A 25,607-nucleotide genomic window follows, 5' to 3' on the forward strand; every position below is an offset into this window, starting at 1 on the left:
ATGGTCTAAGAGGCTTCCACTAATAGACATAAATGCTCCTCAGCAGTGTGGTATAATTGGAAAAGGCTAAGTGTCAGTTCACATTAGACAGGAATCTGACCTGACAGAGGATGCTAGCATAAGTTTTGTGTCCAGCCAGGCAACTTAACCTAAGTGGCTGTTTTAATGAAGGCCTGTAAATGAGTGAAGAGGCTTAGGATTCTGGGCACTTTCAGACATAGAAGCAACATGTAACATCCTTCTTCCCACCAACTCACTATCTACCCTCCTGCCAGGGGTGTAGATCCTCACAGATAGGCTGGAGGAAGGGAGCAGATTTCCTTAACTGAGCTGCTTCAGTCCACTCCCCAAACCATCCACGACTGTGATACTGTGCTAATATGAAAGAAGAATGGCAATACTTGAAATACAATGACACACTTCTCTCTGCCACCTCTACTGCCCTACCCATGATAATCTGCAGTAAAAGGCAGAAGAGGTAGTGAGGAGCACAAAGGGTCTGGACTTGTAGCTGCTGGTTGCTTCAAGTGGATGTGCCTCAGTGCCCTGGGCCCAGGAGTACAAGGCATACTTTTTTTACCATAACGATATCAGGTTGAACACCGTATTATAATCAAGGGGTTCAGTGAGTGATAAATATATATATGAGCAAAGACAATCTCTTGCCCAAAGAACAGAAATCTGAAACAGGTGCAGTCACAGTGAGCAATGGTTTCTCCTTGGGTATGGAATTACTTTTCAGAAAACCAAGATCTCACTATCTATATAAGAGTTATAAGGTCCATCAAGCACATTAGTAGCTGGAAAATAAACAGAAAGAGTTGGGAACATTAAGACAATCACTCATATCAAACAGGAGCTAGTGATTCAAGGTTAAGAAAAATGTAGCTATTTTAAGGAATGATTTAGAAGAATAAAAGAATCATCACTGCTGCTTGAATCTCTTTGAATTCTGGAGTATGACAGCACTTCAAACACCCCAGCTTTGAATGATGCCACTGATGGAGCTGTGTGGATGTGGACATCAGCTCATTAGCACTGTGGTGGAGTGGCAGCTGGAGCCACTTGGTGCTGAGCTCTTGCTTGCCTGAGAATCAGAAGACAATAATGAAATATTGAGCACCTGACAGGGTCCATATGCATTGCCTGGCTAAGGCTGAGGGCATGTTTGTATCCAGAGTGATAAGGAAGAGGGGGAAAGAAACATAAAATCTCATTTCCCACTTGTTATTCAAAAAGATTGACTGATATGGCAACCAAAACCCCACGCACACCAGTGGGCTACAAGAGAAGGGAATCAAAGCCCCACGTGGTCACCAGCTGTAGGTGCTGCAGGAAATCAGATAGAGGCCATTTCCACCATGTCATAACCACCTCTCACTTGGAATTTGCCCTCCTTCAGTACCAAGAATTATCTGTTGCTGATCAAGGAAAGACTTCCCTTTTGCTCTCATTTTGGTCCTCAGGTGGGGCACATGGGGATTTTTATTTTGTTCAGGGAGATATAAACATCTCTCACTTTTTATAGAGGTATCAATTTTTCTGTCCATTCATTTTAAAAGCCTTCCAGGCATCTCTCTTCTGTCCCATCTTCCACTATCACACTACTGGATAAGAAGCAGTGAGTTGGAGGGAAGGCTGGAAGAGATACTTGATTCCAGTCAAGTGAAATCTAGTCTACTCTTCATTTATCACTTAGTCCATTCCTAATGAAGCAGTCAAGACCATTTTCTTTGCAGTGGAAGTTCTTCAATTCCCAGTCCAGTTAGCTTCCCCTTTAAATGACATATATATATATATATATATATATATATATAAATTCCTTCCTAAATAAAGCTCCAGAGAAAGGCCCATGTACCAATGAATTGTCATGTGAACTTTTTTCACATTTGAGTCTTATTGTGATACTCACTTTTGCAAATATTTTTGAGAAGTCTGCCATAGCACTGTGACTGGAGGAGGGGATCCTTTACATATCAATATATGTAAGGGGATCCTTTACATCAATATCTCCCAAAAATGAATTAGCTGACAAGAAAAAAAGGAGACCTGTACAAAGAGACACACCAGCCCACTGAAGGTACAAGAAGCTGCCAGTGACCTCTCCAACAAGATAATTCTCTAACAGTGAAGATACTTCCTACAGGCTGGTGGGACTGAATTCAGTCCTTAGGAACAGTACTAACATCAAAGGGAAATACTTACAAAAACACTAAAGAATGAGTAAAGCCTGTCTTGATTTCTGTTAAAAATAGTTTTACAGACATGCATAAAACACTTCAAGTCTGTTAGAAGAGCTGTCAGGGCATAGTTTAAAAGGATCCCAAATTAAACAAAATATTCCAGGGCCACTTTGTTCTTAGTCTATAAAGGCAGACACACTTTCTTTACTTATGGGAGATATATATATGTATATATGTATATATATATGTAGTGAGCTAATGTGAACAAAATCATCTTACAGTTCATTAAAATCTCATTTCAGGTCACACACAAATGCAGATAATATCTAATTTTATATTAAAAATATGCATGGAGAAACCTCTACTAATGATAATGAGAGTAGAGAAGAAGGTCCATAAAATATTGAAAGGTTTTAATGGCATTTTTGAATTAACTGAGTTCCTTCTTTTCCTTTATGATAGAGAAGAGTGACATAAATTATTGATTACTGATGATGATATGCATCCCTTTACTAAAAGCATGAAGCTAAATGGGAAGCTGGAATATTTGGAAAGCCAGGCATCAAAAAACACAGCAAATATTTACTGACTCATAATTTCTTTGCACTTTTTCTGTAGGCACTTAATCTTTCTTGCACTGTCTGGGGAGATCCCACCCCAGAGGTCTCATGGCTGAAGAATGAAAAGTCATTTGTATCAGATGCCAATTGCATCCTGAAGTTTGAGTCTGGAAAAAATGTCAGCTTTTCCATTTCTACTGTGTCCACACAAGACTCTGGGAAGTACAGCATTGTGGTGAAGAACAAGTACGGCACAGAGACCAGCGACGTCACTGTAAGTGTCTACATACCTGAGGAGGAGAGAGAGTCTGAGCAAGAGAAAAAGCAGTAGCATAAAATGAAAGCTTGAATTTAAGTCTAGAAGGCAGAAGTACAGAGGAGATTTTGGATGTTAGGCTGATATAATCCATGTGTGTAAATGGCTTCCTGCTTTAGCAGGCAGCCTTGGATTTTTCCATTCACTTCACATTTGCTTCTAATACACTTATTTATGCCAGGGAAAACAGGGCCTTTCCTGAATGTTTTCTTAATGCTAACTTCACAGAAACTAATTGTAGCATTTTAAGCAAGGCCAAGTGCATGCTGTCTGTGAACACATGCCCACCATTTCACCCTCTTCCTGGAGCATATGGAGGGAAAGGGTCAAGAATTGTTTCAGTGGAAGCAACTAATGAGGTAGATGGAAAGATCAAAAATGATCAGGGCGTACTTGAGCAGCAGTTAGGATTTGTTCCAGCTTTGGTAAAGCAGCATAAATGGAACGTGTTAGATCACAGAGAAATGAGTGCTGGCTTTTGTCTGTGTTGAGGCCCCTTTGTATTGCTGTGTTAATTTAGTGAGGCCTTAATATGGGTGTCATTTACAGCCCTAAATATTGTTTAATCTGCCCAAACAGGGTAACAGTACTGTAACATAAATGAAAATAAGGCTTAGGAGGCCAGGATAATAATTATGTGTGTGTCTGTAAAAGTGTATGAACTCTGCTCTATGTTCACAAATAAACTGAATTCACTTCTTTCCTTCAATCACAAGCTTGTTTCACTGTGTCTTGTTTTATTACTCACAGCTCATGTAGTTGTGCACAGTATCTTAGTGTCTTAATGCTTTCACCACTGTAATTACCTCCAGCTTCCCTTTAGATCCCTGTTAATCTTCACTTTGCTGTTTGTGACAAAACCACAATGGAATCTCTTCACACCCCTCTGTCCAGACCTTCACTGCTTCACATCTTAAGTCAAAAAGGTATTTTTGTAAATCCTGTCACAGGAGTAGTCCTGTGTTTTCAATGCACTTGGGCATGAATTCTGATTTAAGGGTGATATGTAAGTATTTTGTTAGATAGAAATATCAATATCTGTTACCAAAAAAAAGTTCAGATTATCTAGTCACAGCAGCCGAGTAAAACAGACAAAATAATAGGGCTTAATTTGTAAATTTCAAAATATAATCATTACAAGATCTGTAATTTGAGACAGAGCAAGCTTCCTGAGTTTGAAGGACTAATGCAAAAATATGTTACAATTTTCCTTAGTAGGACATGAAGCCAATTCAAGGATGATATGCAGGTCACTTCATCTTTGTCCCATGACATATAACATAACAACAGAGTTACAGCTCTTCCTTCCTCCAGAGTGCAAACAAGAATATGACCTGCTCTGTGCAATAACTGATGTTTATTACTCAGTATTATTTTTAGCAACTATTGCATTTTGACATCAGTTTATTTCTACTGCTTTGTTTTCAAAAATCTGTCCTCCTGCCTCCCTCCTTTTGGCAGAACAGCCAGGGAATACAAGTGGGTCAGGTAACACCTGGATTCTGCTTAGCTTAGCTTTGGCAGATGTATGTGTCCCTGAAAGTTAGAGTAAGCTGCTTCAAAAGGTGTTGCTTCCAGGGATTCAGTTATGGGGATTTCAGGCTGAATCTGTGATGCATCCCCATGCCTCGCTTGTGCACGTTTTGTTCTTGCTTTGCTCCAGGTGATTGTGATGCCTGTGTCAGAGCAGACTGACACAGTCCAAGGACACAATCAAAATAATAAAACTGTATCTAAAAAGAAAAAAGCAATGACAGCAAGCAAGCAGAAGGAAGGGGGAAAGAAAGGTAAGAGTGCCTTCACTGTTACTCTTCTATTCTAATGAAAAAATCGCTAAATTGTTACAGAGTTAATTGTCTGTACCAATCAATATTTCATAGGTCCCAGTCAATCAAGTTTACAGTACATATGCTCTTAATCAACAACAGATGCAAAGTGTGAATTACCAGGTTAGGCCTAAGTGAAAGAGACTTAAATCAATATTCTCAAACCACCTTTTCTACTTCCACTGCAAGTTGTCACCTTGACTAACCTGGCTGATGGAAGATTTTAAAATCATAATAAATACTTCTACATTTCTGAATGCAGAAAAAAGACTTTGTAAGCATGTATACATACACAGATCGTGTTATTTTCCAAAGTGAGACTCATTTCAGCAGCTACAGGTTTGGTATTTCACCAAAAATAAGGCCTTTCTGATTCAGGGACCCTAAATGCCTAAGTCTTTTAGAAAACCCTGACTGTTTAGTCACTACTTGAGAGTCATCAAATATTCTCTCCTAGTTTTACATCCATATTGAATGGTAAAGTTGGAGTTATAAGTCACCATTTGTTGTCTAATTTATAGGAAGGGTAGAAAATTAAAAGCTCTCTGGTGATTCAGCATTCTTATGTATTACTTGTATATTATTTTACTGTTCTTTTAGACTCGACCTATAGAATTGCTATTTGGATGATGATTTATTCTTCACAATTACATCTCTGATATAGAGCATTTTGTCTCCAAATCAGTCTTAAATTCTGACAATATCAGAACATGTGTTTTACATATTTTTGCCTAGGCATTTTTCTTTATATGTTATATCATTTTTCTTTGTATGTTATATAATTTCTGTCAGAGCATTTTTATACTTTTATTTCCCCCCACCTTTTTGCTCCTAAGGCAAGAACAAATATTTTACAGCATTTCCTTCCTCTCTTGCCTTACTGGTATGATATACTTTTCTGAGCAAGCCTTTAAATTAGGTGACTTAAACAGGAAACAATTATTTCTGTACCTGTAAATGTTTTCCAATATCTATCTCTAGATAATTTTAATTAGAGACATAAAGATTTGGGCTTGGTTTTGGTTCCATAATAAATAGTAATATTGTGTGTGATACTGAATCTCTTTATATAGGTAGGGAAAGAGGAAAAGAACATGATAAGGTCATAACCAATGTGAAAGAAATGTTGCTGAGCACAGTAAATATTGTTACTTAGGATTACTCAGAAATTTTATTACTTCTCCTAAATCAGATGTTATTAAGCCACATGTAGAAGAAATTACTGCTACAGAAGAGACACCTGATCCAAATGAAATACCCCCTTTGGAAACGGAAAAGGATACAAAAAGCAACCAGCAAGCAGCAAAGAAGACTGCTGGAAAGGCAGGAGTAGCAGAAAAAGTTCCTCAACCCACAGAAAGTTTGGATAGGCAGGGAAAGAAACCACCAGAAAAAGCAGCCTTGAGTAAACCCCACTGAACTTCAATGAAGAATGTGATCCTGTCACCAACAGGACAATAAGTTCAACCTGAGATTTCATGAGTGGCATCTTAACCATAATATTTTAACACGGAAGTTTATGAATAGGTTTTTTTGTGTAACATTCTTAATATTTCCAGACTCTAAATTTAAATGCATAGTAGATGGGCACTTCAGTACCAGATAATGGCACTGCACTGCAGCAATTTCTAAGTATCTGAACAATGATACATGTATTGTCAATGAGAATTTAGTTACTAAAAAATGTCCATTATAAGCAGAGTTCACTAGAGCAAATCCTGTCCAGAACTGACATATTTACTACAGTGTAAAGGAATGTAGGTATCAGTTACATGGATGTGTTAATCAATATTTATAGGCCATCACAGCTTGAGGCAGATGCTGCTTGTTTTTTCAAGGAAATGATCTATACAGTCCTCTTCATGCCATGTGGGTTCTGCTTTTCCCCATGACCAGTTTGGCCACAGTGGAAGATCTACAAAAACAGAACCATCTCCTATGGATGCAGGGGGTGGGGCGGGCATAAGTCATTTTCTTTTGATCCAAGTTTCTTTCATGCAAACCCTTTTCATCAGGTGGATCAGGACTACATCAGGCCATTTCTTATCACCAAGACTCACATGACTGCTTTCCAGTCCTCTCCATTTCATTAATTCCCTTAAAGCCTTCATAAGTTACTGTGGATAAAGCATTAACCCATGAAGCACCAGCTGCCCCCCAAATGCTAATTTTCCTCCACAGTTTTTGCCACAGCACTCACATTTCTGATAAACCCACTGCTCTTCTTCCTCAGTGGCTCAGCCCAAGACTATCCCTTCATCCACTCACTATCATCAAATCCACTGGTTCTAATAAGGGAGTGTAGCTTCATGGTCATGTAAGTAAGGAATAAACTCAAGGCAAGAATCTCTGCATTAAATCATTGCTGTGCTCATTCACATTCACTACTGTGTTCATTCACATGTTTATGCACTGAGGATACAGGAAAATATGACTCATTTGCAAATGCTTAGATACCATGAAAGAAGCAGAGTTCAAGCTGAAAAACAAACCAATAAAAATAAAGGTCAGAATTTATTTTGTTGCTATGTAAGCTAAGTTCGACTTTAAAGTGACCAGAAGTTATAAAACATAAGAAATTAAAATAAGATATTTTAATTACTAGGAAAATAGTCACATTGTTTTCAACTTTAAGAAGGCTCAATCATATTGTATTGTCTTTTTCCAGCTGGATTATTGATGAAAGGTCACTGAATTCCATTGGTGTTGGAATACCAATGGATACATTACTGATGTAGAAATACTGAAAACACCAGAAATACCTGTTTCTAATCCATCCTTACAGAACTGTTAGCATAAGAAAGCAAAGAGTCTCAATAGCACGTAAATGCAGAGAAGTCAAGACACTGATATCCCAGATGAGAAGAATTTAATTTTCTTCTAAATTCCAATAGGATTCTATTAAACTCTTTAAAACCAAGAGAAATTTTCTGGCTGGACAAAATACTGGATAGAACACTTATATGTAGGCAAGCAGAGTAATAATGTTCCTGTAAATAATGTAAAGCGTTTAAATAACTTGGATGGTCCCTAGTGAGTGACAGAAGGATGTAGGATGCAAGAGAAAAAATTGTAGAAATCAAAATACTGACATCTACACAAAATGGTGTTGGGAGAAACTTAAAAGCAGACTGAACTACAACTAAAATCATCCAACAACACTTAGGTACTGTTTGACATTAAGCTCGACTCAGTTCTCCATCACATCTTTTTCTAAATCTATGTATTATAGCCCAGCAGTGAAGACATAAGTCCTTCAGAGAAATGCAGTAAGGAGCATTTCCATGGCAGGACACCCCAATGCAAATGTACAAATGTACACCCAAATGTAATTTCTCATGCAATTATTACAGAAAATTATAAATGTCTAGAGATGTGCAATTCTAGCACTCTGTCAGAGTTACAGAGAGTGTCCCTTCAAAAGCAGTAGAAAGCTGCAGGTTGTTTCACATAATCTCACACACACATTTTGCCATGGCAATTATTTCAAGCTGCCTTACATCTGTAAAGATCCATCACCTCTCAGAGCTCCTTCGGGTGGGGAGCCTGTCTGCCACGAACACCAACGGCAGTGAATAAGTTATATATAGAACAGACTGTTCCACTGAGAGCCTGATCCAATTCCTGCAAAATGCCGCAGGGGTCTCTGCATTAGCTTTAATAGAAATCAAGCTAGAGCTCAGAAAAATGTTCTAAAAATGTCCCAAATTTCAGATTAAAAAGGCCATTTTTCTCACTATGAAGCCAATTGCAGATTTCTCTTTTGTGTCATTGTAGCAGAATCAGGTCTTAGCTTTTTGCTGCAAGAGAAATCACTGTTTTCCTGATATTTCAATTAAAACCTACTGGAAATAGCTTTAAAATTTTCAACTAAGATGCACTAGAGGTAGGGGATTTTTTTGATAAATTTGGATGGTTCCTCATAAAGCTGGAAATGGAGTCACATTAGTATTGTTCTACAGGAATACATTTGCTATCCAGAAGAATAGTGTAGTTATGCACAGTAATGAGATAAATATAGATTACCCTCCCTTTCTTATTTTGATTACTTAGGCTGCAGTGGTTCACAAATATATAACACAATATTCAAAATTAATATTAACAAAATTGTTGAGTATGCTAAAGCTTATTATGTTACTGTGGTTGAATAATTTCTTTCTTGCATTTAAAATGTATTATTTATATTCTATTCTCCATTATAAGTATGAAAAATTGTTTCAGTCTCTGTGCACTACATAATGATAGAATGCAAATTATTTCTGTAGCAACAGGATCTCCTATCAAACACAGAGAATCATTTGACTACATTTAAACTTGGGCACTGGATGCCATGTTTATTTTAAGTGCACTTCTCTTTATTTTCTTATTTCTCACCTACATGTTCCCTTTCAGCACATATTACTCTTTATATTCAAATTTATAACTCTTTTAGAAATTTATGTTCTCGTGTAATAAGAACTCTATTTAACAACACAGGAAAGTGTTGCAATAAGCTATATTATCCAGTCACCTTCTAAAACCACAAAGGATGATTTTTGAAGATGAAAAGGGATGAGAAAAATAGGCTTTGACTTCCATGCGGTAAAGGCACTGTGATTCCAGCTGTCCTTGAATTCTTCTGGATTTGTTAGCCAGTTATTGAGGAAGATCTGTGCTCTGAGACTGACAGACATAATTTGTGTAATACATTAAGCCATAATCTTTGAAGCAGCTAGCTGTAAACTGAGATCATCCTTAAACTAGCATAGAGTGCACTTCTGCTCTTTGCCCTTGAACAACAACTATAAGGTAAATGCACAAGTGACATCCCATTCAGTCTGCACTTATAGGGGACAGACACCTGCAACAATCCTTTCCCCACAGTTTCTTGGTTTTTTATCTGTATGTTTTGGTCTTGCTAAAAAGACATTAAGTTTTAATGAACTGACACAGAATGTCCAGGGAAAAGAGCCACAAAAGCTGTAAAGAGAAAAACGTTAGGAAAAAACTCCATTTCACAAGGGCTTCTAAAGGTAAAGCCTTATAAAGGTATTGTGAGAGAGACAACAAGAGGCTGATGGAGAGGAAGGAAGGCCTCAGATTTGGGTGCAATCTTCTGCTAACTTTTGCCCTTGTCTCACTTCCCATTTCATAATGTGAGAGCTCTTTCCTGCAATCTCCTTCTGCAAGTTTTCAAACGAAACACCCTTCCTTCTTTCCCAGTCTTGCATCTTCTACCATCCCATTTAACACAGTTATTTCCATTTACCATTTCATCACTTATCCTAACAGGACTGGAATAAAACCTCCTGCTTAATTAGGCTGTGATTTTGGCAAGCATAAGGAACTTCTTAACAGAAGGCCTGAAATCCTATCATTATCTATTACCAGAAAATGGTTTGTAAAACACTTGCTAATGGTTGACAATGAATGGAGAAATATTGCTTATATGAGACTTGATTTGAGTGTGCTGGCTTAACCAAATATGTTAACTCTACACACAAGTCCGTGAACTTTTGGAACTATTGATGTGCTTAAAAATTTTGGTGCATCAGGATACAGTTCCTCACAGCCCTGAATCCTTGCTATTAACTTACCTCTTTCTTTTTCTCTTAAATGGAAATAAAAAATAAAACTAAACTAAATCATAACATCCGGTCCTAATGTCATGCTGATCTGCGAGATGTTATGGAAAATGCTTCTGGGGGACATGTGTTAGTTGTGACTAAGAGATGAGGATTCTCATAGATTTACAGGGTAAGATCTCATCCTGTCTGCTGTAGTATGAGCAGGGGTGATGGTGGGTATGGAATAAATGACTGCTCTAATGGCTGTTTCTTTCTGAGTGTTGTATGCATACAAAGAGGCAAAATTACAAAATTATATCTCCTCACTAATGCCAGCTCTTTGGTAGCCCTAAGCAGCCCTCTCTCACACACTGCTGCTGCCAGGCACAATCCTCAGCTGAAGAGCCAGAGAGCCACTGATTTACATATGGCACTGGGTATCATACTTTCAAATTGCTTCCTCTCCACCAAAATAACCACACCAGTAAGCAGCTGCTCTGATCATGCCCTCCCCTCTCCCGGATGGGGGAAACAATAGTGACATTTGTGGTGAAAAGGCAAAATTAACACAAATGAGGAAGCAGGTTACCTGTGCCCTGGAGGCTCTGGATCCACCAACAGTGAGCTGTGGTTCAGCAAGGACCACAAATGGTGCCTCGGTGTAGAAAGCTCCTGGCTACACCACTCCACACACTCACAACAGAAACCAATCCCACTTGACAGACACAGCTGAGGAAAATGCAAGCCTTTTTACAGCTTGATTGTAATCTTCTATGTGTAAGTGCAAAAGACTAATGAATATAAAGGGAGAATACTGAGGGACGTCTACTTCAGTAGTACGGAATGTGTAAAGGTGATAATTTTGGAATGGTAAATGTTACTCAAAGGGAAGACACCGTGTTTTCAAGTAAATGCTCTTTATTTAGAAGCACCTACTCCAGGTTTGAAACAGAAAAGCATGATCTACCCATTTGTTGCCCCTTTTCAAGTAAAGATTTTTATGGCTTATTTTCATAATAGGATTTAGCTTAATGTCAGTATTTGAGGACATATGACAGATTTAGCCCCTACCTCTTATCTCCCTGTGAACAGGGCTGCCTGGTGTTGAAAAGGAGAATCCCATCCACTAAAAAAATAACTTCTTGTTATGACCAGCAAAGATAAGATCACAGAAACACAAATGAAAATACTCTGTTAGAGCAATTGCTGAAGAGGTTACCCTCACAAACTGTGAGACTAAGATGCCAAATAAGGAACTCAGCAAAGCAGGGAAATGACTGTGTGTTTGCGACAGATGTTATGCTAATGTGGCTAGGTAATTATTATTGCAATGCTATACTCAAACAGGAGGCCTCTCAGAAAACTGCTGCAGCTGAAAAATGGTTGCACTGAAGGGTGGCAAATTGCTCCATTACTCTTTGTTGCTTCCACGTATCCTGAGTCCTGGAAAGTGTTCCAAGATTGACTCAGAACTCCTGATATGACAATAACATCATCGGAATGGGCAGGCGTGAAATCTGACCTTCCTTTTTACGTATCCATAATATAGTCACCCTATCCATGTAATTCTGTGTTTGTGCCTTCTTCCATGAACCACTCTCCTTGAAAACCCAGCCTGCACATTATGCAGGGATAGATTTGTTTCAGTTCCATGCTCAACTGGATTAAAATATATTATCTACAAATAAGCAAACTCACTGGCTATAATCTTTTAGGCAGCTTGTCCCAGGAGGTATAGATGAATAAACAGATCTTATCTCTTTGTAGCACTGGTAAAAAAAGATTGTCAGGCATGTTTTAAAGAACACATGGACTATAACAATAAATTTTGTCTATATATTACTTTGTATGCTAGCAAGTCTTTTTGTCAGTTGCCCTGAATACCCCACTGACCAGCCTGATTTCTCATATGACAACTACATGAAACCTATTTGAAAACCTAAAATGGATCTAACACCAAGTTTGGCATAGCCCCACTTTTAGAAAAACTTTAGTCAACAGACTAGTGGATGAAGTAGTAGTTGGTAGACAAATGGAAGTACAATAAAATAAAGAAGCAACATGGACAGTGATAAAACACATAATTCACAAACCCAAATTGTATTTCCAATTGTGCTGCTTCTCCTTTTCTTTACCCTTTTTTACGGTGGAAGTTGTTTGATGTAAGAATTCTACCACAGTTTAGCGCATATTATGTCATGGCATCATCTGGGGCCTCTGGGCAATAGCGTGACTCAGGTAAATAATAACACATCACCAAAGCAGCTTCAGCAAGCAGTGGTGTGAATCATAAAAGCAATGGGCAAATGAAGCCGCCGTCCTGAAATGCATACACAGCCTGCTGGACATGTTCTGATTTTGCAATTCTACACCTACTTTCCTCACAAAAAAAAAAAAAAAAAAGAAAAAAGTATATATCTATATATCTATATCTCTACCTATATATATCTATATATATATATAAAATAGAATCACTGAATTAATTATGTTGGAAAAGACCTCTGAGATCGGCTACAACCTACAACCACACATGGTGTCAACCAGACCATGGATGGCACTGAGTGCCACCGTCCAGCCTTTCTTTAAACACCTCCAGGGATGGTGACTCTACCACGTCCCTGGGTTAGACATTCCAATGCCTAACCACTCTTTCTGTGAAAAAATCCCTCTAAGGTCCATCTGAAACCTCCTCCGGCAGAGCTTGAGACCATGAGATATAGATACAGATACAGTTAGATATAGACATAGATATAGATGATATAGATGATATAGATACAGATATAGATATATATACATAAAAAGACTACGGCAGAATGCATATATGACATATATAGGTCTGTATGTATAAAGATATGTATATGTTTACAAAAATCAAATATTTTCGCTCCTCCTGTGGGAGGGCCGGTAACTTTCAGAAGAAGGATGCACTGAGGGACGTTTGAAGCGGCAAGCACCGCGAACGCAGCGCGTCTTTTCCGCCGCGCTGTCGCCAGGCGCTAATCCCGAGCCCCGGCTCGGAGCCCGGCTGCCAGCAGCTGCTCCCGAGAGGGCTCCGCAGCCAGTCCCCGCTGCCGGGCGGAATCCCGGCGGGAGGCTCCAGCGGCGCTACGTGCTGCCGGGGCCGCGCCCGCCGCTCCCGCGGCCCGGCCGCGCGCACGCGCCCCACGCGCCTCCCTCCTTCCCTCCCTCCCTCTCTCTCCTTCCCGGCGCCGCTCCAAGGTCACGTGGCGCCCCGGGCCAGGCGCGCCCCCGCCGCCCAGCGGGAGCGCGCGCGGGCGTGCACGCGCTGCGCCAACGGCCGCCGCTTGGCGCAGTTCGCACCCGCCCGGGCGCGGCTCCCCCGGCTGCCCGCCTCCGTCCCTCCATCCAGCCGCCGTCCGTCCTTCCCCGGCCGGCGCCGGCTCCCGCCGGGCCTCGCTCGAGGTAAGCGGGAAGGGGCCGCCGTCGCCGGCTCGGCGCGAGGTGTCCCTGGCTGCGTGCGGGGCGAGCCCGGGCGGCCAGCGGGCAGGGAGGGCAGAGGGAGAGCGGCAGGAAGGGAGGGCGGCGCAGGCCCTGCCCCGGCTGCCAGCCCGGGCTGGCTCCCCGCAGCCAACCCTGAGAACCTCCCCGGAACGGGCGCTGCGGAGCGGGGCCGCCCGGCCGGCAGTGCCCGCGATGATCCGCGGATCAGGCCGGCGGAGCGAAGGGCAGCCATCCATCCGCTGCCGCGCCCGGTGCGCGGCCGGGCAGAGCGGCGCGGGGGTGGCGGCAGCGCCGGTGTTCCCGGCACACCGGGATACGCGCCTCGCCTCGCCTCGCCTGGCTGCCCAGCGCCTGCCCCTCAGAGTCGGGCGCTGAACTCTCCGCCCCTGCCTCCCGTGTTTGTCCCTCTGCTGTGGGGAGTCTGAAGTGGAGCCACGCTGCCCGCAGTGTTTTTTGTGTGCTTCTCTTTGGGGTCTTGCCAAGTGTGCGTCTGGTTTGATTGGTGTGAACTACGTTCTTCTTCTCCTGAAGTGCTAACTGAGTACGTGTAGCAGGTAGCAATGAATTTTGGTGGAGCAGGGCAGTATGCTGTGCAAACCTGTGCATTTCCATCCAGAAGAATGATGTCATAAATATACCTGTGTTGTGGCTGCACTTTGTACGTGCCCATCATCTGGTTACCTTTTTTTCCCCGCCCCAAACAAAATCCACTTTTGTTACAAGAAAGTATTTGTATACGGTATTGGTATGTGGTATTACGCAGGGTACTGTCAGAGAAGATGACAGACAACCTTATAAAATTTAGTCCTTACAGAATATCCCAGGTTGTAAGAAACCCACAAGCATCACTGAAGTACAGCTCCTTGGGGTCTGTTCTGGTTTTCTTTGGTTGGTTGGGGTTTTTTATACTTCACAAACATTTTTGGGACAATTTTGCATACTGAGCATTTAATATTTGGAAAATAGAAAAAAAAATTTGTAGTGTTACGTGCATTTGAAGAATGTACAGGTATTCATTAGTTGTAATGAAAAATTGTAAGTCACAAAATGCCTTATTTTTATTTTTTTTTAAGTGTGGGAATGTCCATCATTTTGTGGATACGTAACCAATTTTTTTTTTGTATGCATACTAGGCAGCTAGCTCCAGCCAGAGCCCAAAGTTGTTCCTTCTCTCCTAGATCCTACTAGAGTTCCTTTGAATTCGAGAAGATACAGGAGCGTAAAGACTTTTGCCAACCATTAAAAAAAAATTAAGATCTCTTTGCTTCAGTGGTGTAAAGTGAGGTTCTCCGTAAAAGTATATTACTGTTATATAATAGACTATTAAACAGATATGCTGAAGTTAAAAGGTTTCTAAGTAATCTCAGGATGCCAGGAACTTTGACTGAAATGCTGTGTTATCTGGTATTGCTCTTGGTTGCAGTAGGAATAACTAGGATAGTCTGAATGGCTCTCGTCAGCAATTACAGAATTGATTTTTAAGCTTGTATCATAACTTTTCAGTTAAGCACATCAGAAAGTTCCAGTTTTTTAGTAGCCTGTAACAGAGATGGTGTTTGAATTTATTCTTGGTACATAATACTTCATCTTTTTCTAGGTTCTTAATATTTTGGGTTGTTGCAAAAGTAAGTGTAATTCTTGGAAGACCTCCACATAAAATGTCTCAGGTTTGCAGCGCAGTGAATTTTATGTCCTTTCTCTCTGCCTCTAGGGTTTCCTTCCAGTGGTGTAAAGTCACGATCAGTTAAGGGATGATCCAGGCTGCACGTCGGGCACTTGACACCTCCTTGTGTACCTTGAGGCCCCCAGCAGCCCTTCTTTGCATTGCATGCTGTATGACTTGGTCTCTGCCTCACAGAATTTGCGACCTAGATCAGATAGAGGTGAAAGGATTTTGTTCAAAGCCACTTTGGGAACCTTTGTCATAGCCAGAGGTTAATTTAGATGCAGTTGTTTCTTCTCTTCCTGGAAAATGGTTGCACGGTTAATAGTCTTGATCACAATTTACTGTTTTCCAGTTTTGCACCTTTCAAGTACAAGATTGCAGCATACAGGAAAACAGTTTCTCACGGTCTCTGTGTGATCACAGAATCTGTGCTTAAGTTAGAATTTCTAACAAATTGGATTTTTTTTTTAAATAGCTTTGGATTATATATGAAATAACTTTTAGTCATTGGTTATATCATGATTTAGCAATGTGTTCTTACGTAACTGTCTGAAAAGGGGTGAAGGGACTGTTTCTGGTGTGAGATTCGGTGCTGTATGTTGTGGATAGCCACTGTGAAGAAGCTTTCAGGCATATACACAACAGTGTGTGGTATGTTTGTGATCAAATACAAGTCTGAAATGTATATAGATGTCTTCCTCACATACTGGGCACATTCTGAGACTACAGCCTAGTAGCAAACTGTTCCCAGTGACTTTTGTATCTGGAGAATGTTCTTCATAATCTTGTTGAAGTTACAGTTTGAGGTTCTTCAGTAATACAAAGATGCCATCTCTGAGCACATCTCACTGTTACATAGGTAAGCAGAGGGGTTTTTTAAGTTATAAATGGAATTATCCACTTTAAGCATAGTAGAAAATGTTTCTGCTTTTGCAAAGGATGTGGCACTTAAAAATGCATTTAATCTGCCTAGCTGCTCTCTCATCTTGGTTGTTACATTAGTGCTTGCATTTCAGTTTGGGCAGGCAGACTGATTTAATATGAAACTGTCATGCTCAGTCAAGTCAGACTGCCTTTCTGCTTGAGGACAAAGCTTAAGCACACTTTTTTTGAGGTTTTTTTTCCTGGTATTTGTATTTTAAGGGAATCATCAAAGAAAGGATGCTAGCTTCCCCTTCCTAGCTAAATATTTTAATCAATTTCTTTCACCTGTGCACTAATGTAATTTGACATTAGTTGTCAGAAGTTGTCCTGAGTCACTTATTTTCCCAGGACTAAGGGACACTTCCTCATTGCTTCTGTATGCAGTGAGTGAGCGGATGAGATTTTTAGCTGATGAATCGGCCCATTTCTTTATCCAAAGTGCTGAAGTTCAATAGTAGAAGAGTAAATATGCAAAGTAATAATAGAAAAGTCTGCAGTGTACTAGGTGACATATTTCTGTTGGTGTATGTGGCTGAAGCCAGCTAAGCTGTCTTAGGCTGTGTCTCTAGGTTTACTTGTCTTTTTTTAGCCTGCATAGCTGTCTCCTCAGGAAATACACTTCTTCTGAATTGATGGTTATGAAAAGCCTTTTCAAGGAAACGTGTAAAGGATTCTTTTCAAAATTCTTTCAAATAAGTGCTTCGGATAATGAGCTGTAGCTGTGATTCCATTCGAAATGGAAGTAATTGAGTCCCTCGGCTAACCAGAATTTAGTTTGTGATGTGAACTGAAATACAGTGATTTAAAGAAGAAAAGTAGTTAGTGATGACTTAAAGCCAGTCATTGCTGAAGGAAAAAGTATGCCTGTTAACACAAACAACAAATCTGTGAGGCCACTACACAGGTGTGTTGTGTCCTATATAGACGATGCAGACACTGCTGTGTGCTAGGGGTGAGCAGATCCCTCAGCCAGATGTGACCTCTGTGGCCATTCCAACTCAGTAATACAGTGGATTGGCTTTGCTGAAAGAGTAAGCTTATGCCACTTTGCTCAGCTGTATGTAATTTTTCTCTTCCCAACATCTCATGTAAATACATCTGTGTGGGAATTCTCAAGGTCTCTGTGTGATCACAGAATCTGTGCTTAAGTTAGAATTTCTAACAAATTGGATTTTTTTTAAAAATAGCTTTGGATTGTATATGAAATAACTTTTAGTCATTGGTTATATCATGATTATAGCATTCTTACCCAACTTGTTAATAATATAGCCAAGTCTTATATGCAAATTAAATTTAGGGCTATTACTTTATTTTGGTGTATGTTCGTGAATTCAGCAGTATGGATAATCTTATCAAGTGTCTTCTCAAGTGGGGAAAAAAGGTATCTTGTTTATAGATGCAATATTTAGAGCTCTTTAAGTATTCCATATATGTATTTCTCAGAATAAGTATTATTTCTGTTCTTGTCAACCTGAAGGTTTGTACGAATCTCAAATCTTATATTTGTGTATCCATTCCAAATGTAAGCAAATTATTTACCACTAATAGATAATTAGATATAGTTAGATTTTGTGCCTGTGCACATGACTGTGGTTTTTTTTGCTTTGACTTCTAAACCCTGGGAGGTTGCAAGAAAATTTAAATACACCTGGGGCAGATAAGCATCTTGAAAGAAATGTTGTTAAAAAGAGGAAACAAAGATAAGGGATTCCTGGATTGCTTATTAAGGAAATGCTTAGTGCTTTGTAGAAACATGCAAAGCTTCATCTGCTTTCTCTCATCTCATCCAAAAATGAGATTGATAGAATTTCTGTTCAGAAACATTGGTTTCTGAGTTACATGTCTGGAAATAAGTTCAGCCAAGGATGACGTGGCCTTACAAGAGTCTGTGTTGCTGGAAATATATCGAATGTGGCAGGGGGTGGTGTGGGATATGCCCATGCAGATTCCAAAGGGCTGCACTCTCGGATTAGCCAGTTACTTTTTCCAGTGTCTTGAAAGAAGTTGAGGTCTCCACGTACGTAAGAACATTTTGTGTATGTGCAACCTAAATTTTTGATTGAACTGATCATTTTGCCAGTAAAACTCACTTTTGAACTCTTAAAGTATTCTTTGTCCTTACTGATGTTCCTTTGTAAACAGAAGAAAAGGATAACTTTTTTAAAAAAAGAAAATGCTCAGCTTAATACAAGGACAGATACTGTAACACTGAAATCAGATGATTCATTGCAGATCGTAGAGATAAAACTGTTGACACAATTACAAAGGCACTAACTCTAAATAGTGGATTTCCTTTCTTGCTATTTTTCCCTGGTGATAAAAAGTAGTTAAGTTGCACTGCAAAATATTTTGATTTAAATGGCTCTTGATTCCATCTGACAGGAAATCTTGAAGACATTGAATTTACCATATTGCGTCATAGGTGCAAAACTAATTTGATTTTATTTTTTAACCACCAGTTTAGTGAACAATACATTACTTTTGTATTTATAGTGTTTTTCGAACATCTATTTATTGCTTGAATTCTCGTACCTGCTGTTATTACTTGTGATAGAGCTGGTTTTTTTTTTTTTTTTTTTTTGGACGGCTGGGAATTGCAGGTAAAAACAGGTAGTATTACCTAGTGGTATTTTTCAGCATTGTTGAACAGAATTTCTTTTTAGTTGCATGTAACTTGTTAAAATGAAAAATGTAATTCCATGTTATATTTTAAGTACCTTCAGCTTTTGTATGGAAAATTTTAGCAAGTATATTATGGTTTTTTTATAAGAAGTGACACTTGATGGTATTTTTCCATTCTACTAGAGGAAAAACTCTAGCTGTTTTCTTTTAGAAAAATTTGTGTGTTCCTTTCTGGAGGCATCTCAGGCAGATAATCTTCATTCAGTATGTTTTCTGTTAGTCATGTCAAAGTTTATTTTATTTTAGCAAAGTTAATAACCTTTGAATTCATATGGGGAATAGATAGACTTTTGCACTTAAAAGTATCAGAGATGTTGAGCTGAATGTGTTTTGGCACAATGTGGACTGAGCAGAGCTTTATTTCCAGTCTCAGTAAGCAGATGCTTCAGACCAGGTCTGGGACCAAGAACTTGAGCACAGAAGAGTGTTTTCAGCCCTAGTCTGATTTTTGTAATCTGTGTAGGAGAAGAGGCAACTCCTCCACTTTTTTTTTGCACCTAATAAGCAAAGTGTAAAAGTGCGTGAAAATAGAGAAGTGTTGGAATTTTGGAGCCTTGTGGAGAAAGGAACTTTTCCAGTGTCCGGATGGGGTGTGATACTAAGAATTGTCACAACCTGTCCTTACTTTGAGAACTGTGGTGTTTCGTTCTTGGTTGATAGTAGGTAAAATTATGTGTGATAAGGTGGGTTGAAGGAGACAATAGGAACATGAACAGAGGTTGTCCCATACTTGCCATATCTATTAGGGCATGTTAATAAGTGAAGGATTTGGTCCATTCATTTGTCTTGGCATACCTATTCTGATCTCTGAGTGAATTGGGATAGTGTGCTGATAGAAGCTATGTCTGTAGGATTTGTGCTTCCTTTCTTCCAGAACTCGTAATGGTGTGCACTGCTGAGAGTTGGGGGAATGTCCTCTAGCTTTTTTCTGGTGGGGTTTGTCCTACAGTTCCTATATAGTACAGTTCAATAATCACTTAAATGTCATTTTCACAGGCAGTCAGACTTTTACATATCCCAGATGGTCATTTAAAAAAAAACCTGATTTGCAACTGCAAATGTAGCTTATTGAGGCAATGTGCAAAGAGGTACAAGAAAGAGGGAAAATCTGAAAAATCAAGTTCTAAATGTGCTAAACTCCCCTGCATGTTTAATTCCTAATTGGTACTGAATTTTTCATTGCATAGGTGAAAACATACTGCATCTCTGAGATGCTATAAAACTAAATGAAATGTAATTGAATGTATTTTGACGATTGCTGCAGAAAATGTTTTAAAAATTGAATCATACTTATCAGGGATTTTGACTAATGAGCTGCAGGATAAAATGTGTAGACTCACAAAGAGCAGGTCAAAGACAGAACATAGGATGGTGAATGATCTTGGTCAGCATTATTAACTTGTGTGTGAGTCATGAGAGAACTCATAAGTGCTCTCTGAGACTACCCCATAGGAAAACCTACCTACACCAAAGAGCTTCATTAAGGTTGCATGGAAAACATTGCTTCTAACACTTCCAAATTTGAGGTATTTGCTTTTCAAAATAAAAGCTAATTTCCCTGTGCAACTTGCACATACATAACCTAGTGCTGAAACTTACTCAGCAGGAATTATATTTCACATATCTTATTAATACTGAGAAATAAAACACAGGAGGGCTAACAAAATGTGCAAAGCTTACTCCCTGCCTAAATCTTACCTTCCTGTAGTGACACAATTTTATCTGTATTCTAGAAAAGCTGTTGTCTAAAACACTCTTATAAGCTTTGAAGGAAATAATGTCCATCTGAAATACTGAACGATATTGAAATAGAGATATCACAGATAAAAATCCCAACATAAAACAAAGCCAGTAGTGTTGGAAGAGGAGCACTGGCTTATGAATTATTCTTCCATTTTGCTCATAATTGTATGTTTTATTCTCTTTTTTAATGGAACATACAGGATAAAAGAATGATGAAAAGGAAGGAGAAATTGAGTGTGTCTAGTAATTCTCAATGTTCTATGAAAATACTTGTGCTTGCTAAAAAACACATTAGTTTTTCCTGTAAGACCCAGATGAAATATGAACTTATTCAATGCATAGAAAAGAGCTCAGAGATGGTGGCAGTTTATTACATCCTCACTGCAGACATAGCAATCCCAACACTCAATTTAGGATTTTGTCATTGACACTGATGCAGTTTTGGACTTGAGTGCAGTTCATCAATTATTTTGGAAACCTACAAGCTATTATTTGGCTGCATCCTGTAGTGTAGTTCACTCTCTTTGCATCAAAGTCTTTTACATGAATTTACAAAACTTAGAGGAGGAATAGTAGAAGAATAAATAGTAGGAGTAGTAGTCCTGGATAATTTTTTTTTAAGTTTGTAATTCAAGAAGCAATCCTCTAGAGTCTTCTGAGCAGATACACAGTAACCCAGTGAGGGTGGGAAGGAGGTACATGGGTTTAGGGTAATGAGAGCTTGTCTATGTTGAGGGATTATTGATGGTCCTCAGAGAATGTCTCTCACATTGAGACAGAATTGGTTCCTTATACTACTTCTCTTCCTCGAGTTATTTCACCTATCCATTATTTTATTTAGATAAGTTTCAGAATTCCTCAGATGAAAAATAATGGAGTCATGGAGCTAGTTATTTAAAAAGCTTTTATGTTTTGTGAAGCACACATTCACATTGTACTGCTTTACAGTTCTGTTTGAAGAAAGCAAGAAAGTTTCCACAGGAAAACAAATGCTCATCTTGGTGTGCATTGGTTTTATATGGTTTAGTATAAACTTGACACCAGGTCAGTTGTCTCTTTGCTATTATTATGTAATTTCAATTTCAAGAAGGAGGGAGGAAAGTTTGCGAATAGCAGACCCTGCAATGTTGTGAAATTTGCTGTATCAGACAGGACTGGCTGCCCCGGTGACGCCATGAGCAGAGGCAGCAGCGCATGGAGTGTCAGCGGGCAGCCTGGGCTTGGGCTGAACCAGGACTTTGAGTGCTGCTGCCAGTGCTGCAGTTGCAACAGTGGGTGAAAAGTCTCCGAGTGAGCTAATGTAGACTTTGCTTAAGAATCATTAACTAAATCCCTGTTTTCGTGGGAGCTTCAGCTGTAGTCATGTGACGTGATGCAAACCAAGATCATCACCTATCAGTGCAAACATATGGCAAAGTCAGCCCGTGTTGTCACTTATCTCGGAGAGCGCAAGGGGGCTGGGACATTTCAAGCAAAGCCTATTGGTGAGGGAGTTTCTGTGTGAGCTTTCTTAAAGAAGCACTTCCTTTTTACTTGTAATTCTACGTGGGAATGTATACCAAGCAGTTTCCTCTAAGAGACCAGAAGGTTTACATGGTTCTTCTGCTTCTATGAGAAGAGAAGAAATGCTGCTGCAACCTTTTCTTATGGCTGTAATTTTTTCACTTACCTGTATTGTGGAAAGTTAGATTGCTGTTTTCTGAGATGCATAACTCAGAAAAGGATGTTCTTGAAGATGACTCAAATAGAAGTGATGTTGCTGCCCATGAAAAGGTTCCTTCTGGAATCTTGGTGAGTTTGACAGATTTATTGCTAAATATGGGTATATAATTTCCTATAACACAGTTAAAATATATAAAAATTCACTATATTTAATAGTATGTGGAAGACTTTAATTAGGCATTCAACAGACTTGCTTTGTTTCCTGTTTTTGTTCCATAACTGCTCTGTGCAGTACTAGGAGCAATCCTAAACCCCCAATTAAAATCTTTACTTGGGAACAAAGATGTTTTTGTTGAGTAGATCTGATGCTACAGTGGTCCTGTTTGACAGGGTCATTTCCCCCCCAGTTTTTTCAGAGTAAAAAACAGAAACTAGTAAAACACTTGCTGACGATTTTCTCTGCTTAAGGAAAGCTTCTGCCTCATAAATTTACATGTATGCACATACAGGCAAAATGAGATAAATGGAGGTAAACCACTGCTCTGCATGTTTTTTATTTTATTCTGCCTAATCTCTTGAAACAAATACAGCTTCTTTGCTGTTTGTATCATGTGGCATTAGATGTATTTTAACCCTCTAAATGTATCTCAAAATAAATGGAGTGTATGAATATCTGTGCTACTGGAAGCTAAGATCTGCTTCTAAGTAACTTTTTTTTTTCAGTGATAGTTAAAATTCATGCTCTTTAAAGTTGTAGCTCTCTAGAGCAATCTGATACCTTGCCTTTGACTAACTTGTACTTTTTTTTTCTCTTGTTGAGCTAGGCCTTTGTAGTGGCACGTTCATGTGGATGCACTTTTATAAAAGGTGATGTCTTTAAGAACCCCAAAAATGCAGTTTACCATTAGTAAAGCAGCTCTCCATATGCACAGAAAACACCCAAAAAACACAGACTTTTGATTGTATCTTGCACCTCTATATGGATATTACTGAATAACACTAAAAAAAAAAGGTTAAAACATGTTGGTGTAGTGGCAGTTAAAATAACATCTTTGTTAATGGTACAGAGATATAATTCCTACCCACAAAACCTCCTGCTCAGGTTATGCTAATGTAAGCATTTTGCGGTAATGAGTTTTGAAACTTTGTCTTGTCTGTCATATAAAGATACTCTGAGGTGGAGTACTGTTTAATTATTATTTTTGAGAGCCACTGCTGTAACTTGAGAAAGTCAAACAGCATATTCAGGGTTACTTTTAGTTGCACTGATTTGAGTATTTTGTAAGTGGAGTTGTTTTAGTTACTGAACTGCTGAAGTAGATATTTTTTATTTAGTATTTACTTTTATGCTCTCTTAGAAAAAGAAAGTTAAAAAACCAAAGCAGTTTCAGTTTCTGCTTTTGGCAGTGCAATGGCTTATTGCCAGAAAAAAAATAATTTTCATGATATGGCATAGAGATTCTTTCCCCCATTCCAATTACAGTTGCACTTACCTTAGTGGTATTAATATATTCAGCTGTAAAAATTTTTGTTAACTAGGTAGCATTGCATAAATATTCAAAAATCATTCTCTCTGGAGCCTCAGAAGTCATAAAGCATGTTTCTGCTTTGATATACCTCAGGTATTCATAGCCTTTTAATTTGCTGTCTGAGAAAAGCAGTAGTGAGCTGCATTAATCTCAGTTTTTATGCAGAGTTCTGGAATTTCACTGCATCAGGCAATGTACAGATTCTGGATATTGAAAGCAATAAAAATTATAAACTAAACAGCATTGTGAAGTATTAGTGTCTTGCCTTTCATAGTTTGTCTTTTCCATCAGGGTTTTGTCCTGAATTTCAAAACTAGCAATCAGCATGCTTTTTAGGTTCTTAGAGGAGGTTAGGAAGGCATACTGCTCTCTGCTTTCAAGGCTGTGATATTTAAGAAATGGTTACTAAGCATGAAATAAAGAGTGTTATCAAGGAAATATTTTGTCTTACTGGTTATGCTATGATCAGGATATTTCTACTGCATTTGCAAAATAACACAATAACATTTTACAGTGTTCCTTTCTTGCTATAGCCTGATTCTGTACTTGTTCAGCACAAGTTTTCCAACAATATACAATAACATTTAAGGAAAACAAACAAAGCCAAGCAAAGCTCAAACCCACTCATAGCCCCGCAAATCTTAAAATCTCCCAGCTGGGCTTCTATTGACATTTGAGATAAAATGGCATGTTTCTCAGGTATGTAGTGACACTTCATTTCTGTTTGATCATTTTCTTGCTACAGTTTGAACCTTCTTATATAACATGTTTATCTTGCAAAGTGAACCATTATGTTAAAAGCTGAATTGCAGCCTGGTAAGCAATAATGTGCATTGGTTTATTACCTTTATCTACTTTAGTTTACTTGGAATGTACAAAACAATGTTTACATTAAGACTTGGATCATAAAAAGCTACTTTCCTTATAAGCAATGTTTTTAATACTCAGTAGGTACAAAAGTTCATAACTTTTCCAGGTGTAAGAGTGAACTGGTAATGAACTTTCAAATGTACGAGGTTATTCAGTGTATGTATGCTCATAAAAGTGGCTGTGCTATGAGCTACAGTAATGAAATCAATACCTGTAGAAGAGAGAACGTTGCTACAGGATATTTTTGCTACAGATGGGCAAGAATATTTGTAAAATGGGTGAATGCTTTGGTCTTGTGTGGGCTGTGTGATGAATGCCTATGGTCAAGTTAGCATGTATGTGAGAAAAACTAGGTTATTTATCATCTGAACTCAGTTCTTAGCAGAAGGTGTGAAATTTTGATCCTTTAAGAAGTCACTGCTTAAATTGCAGAGAATTTCTTGCTCATGCCCACTTCTCAAGTCCTGTTCACTGAAATGAAATACATGGAATGGGGACCTTATTAAGGACTTTTATTCCTGATTGTGTCAAACATTTATTTTAACAAATGCAGTTTCCTTGGTAACACAAAATCAACTTTTCTTTCTAAGCTGATACGGTAGACAGCTCTTGGAAGTGGCCAAGTTAGAGCCATGAAT

General features: G+C 39.0%; 2 protein-coding genes across 3 annotated transcripts in view; both read left to right on the forward strand.

Annotated features, from left to right (window-relative positions):
- The window catches only part of MYOM1 (myomesin 1), a 75,816-nt gene extending 65,382 nt beyond the window's left edge, over positions 1-10,434 (forward strand). Inside the window, exons 38-40 of the mRNA XM_064434520.1 lie at positions 2,802-3,017; positions 4,723-4,846; positions 6,078-10,434. Coding sequence (XP_064290590.1) covers positions 2,802-3,017; positions 4,723-4,846; positions 6,078-6,304 — 567 coding nt within the window. The 3' untranslated portion in view covers positions 6,305-10,434. The remainder of the gene's footprint in view (positions 1-2,801; positions 3,018-4,722; positions 4,847-6,077) is intronic.
- Positions 10,435-13,668: 3,234 nt separating this feature from the next.
- The window catches only part of LPIN2 (lipin 2), a 41,167-nt gene continuing 29,228 nt past the window's right edge, over positions 13,669-25,607 (forward strand). The window contains exon 1 of one of the 2 annotated variants that reach the window (XM_064434542.1): positions 13,669-13,854. Coding sequence is in view for 1 of the 2 variants with exons in the window: in XM_064434540.1 (XP_064290610.1) it covers positions 22,613-22,699 (87 nt within the window). In the remaining variant the exon portion in view is untranslated. Of the gene's footprint in view, positions 13,855-22,400; positions 22,700-25,607 lie in introns of those variants that run through there. The other variant, XM_064434540.1, reaches the window with a different exon arrangement.

The sequence above is a fragment of the Passer domesticus genome, chromosome 1, assembly GCF_036417665.1.
Source record: "Passer domesticus isolate bPasDom1 chromosome 1, bPasDom1.hap1, whole genome shotgun sequence".
NCBI classification, from domain to species: domain Eukaryota; kingdom Metazoa; phylum Chordata; class Aves; order Passeriformes; family Passeridae; genus Passer; species Passer domesticus.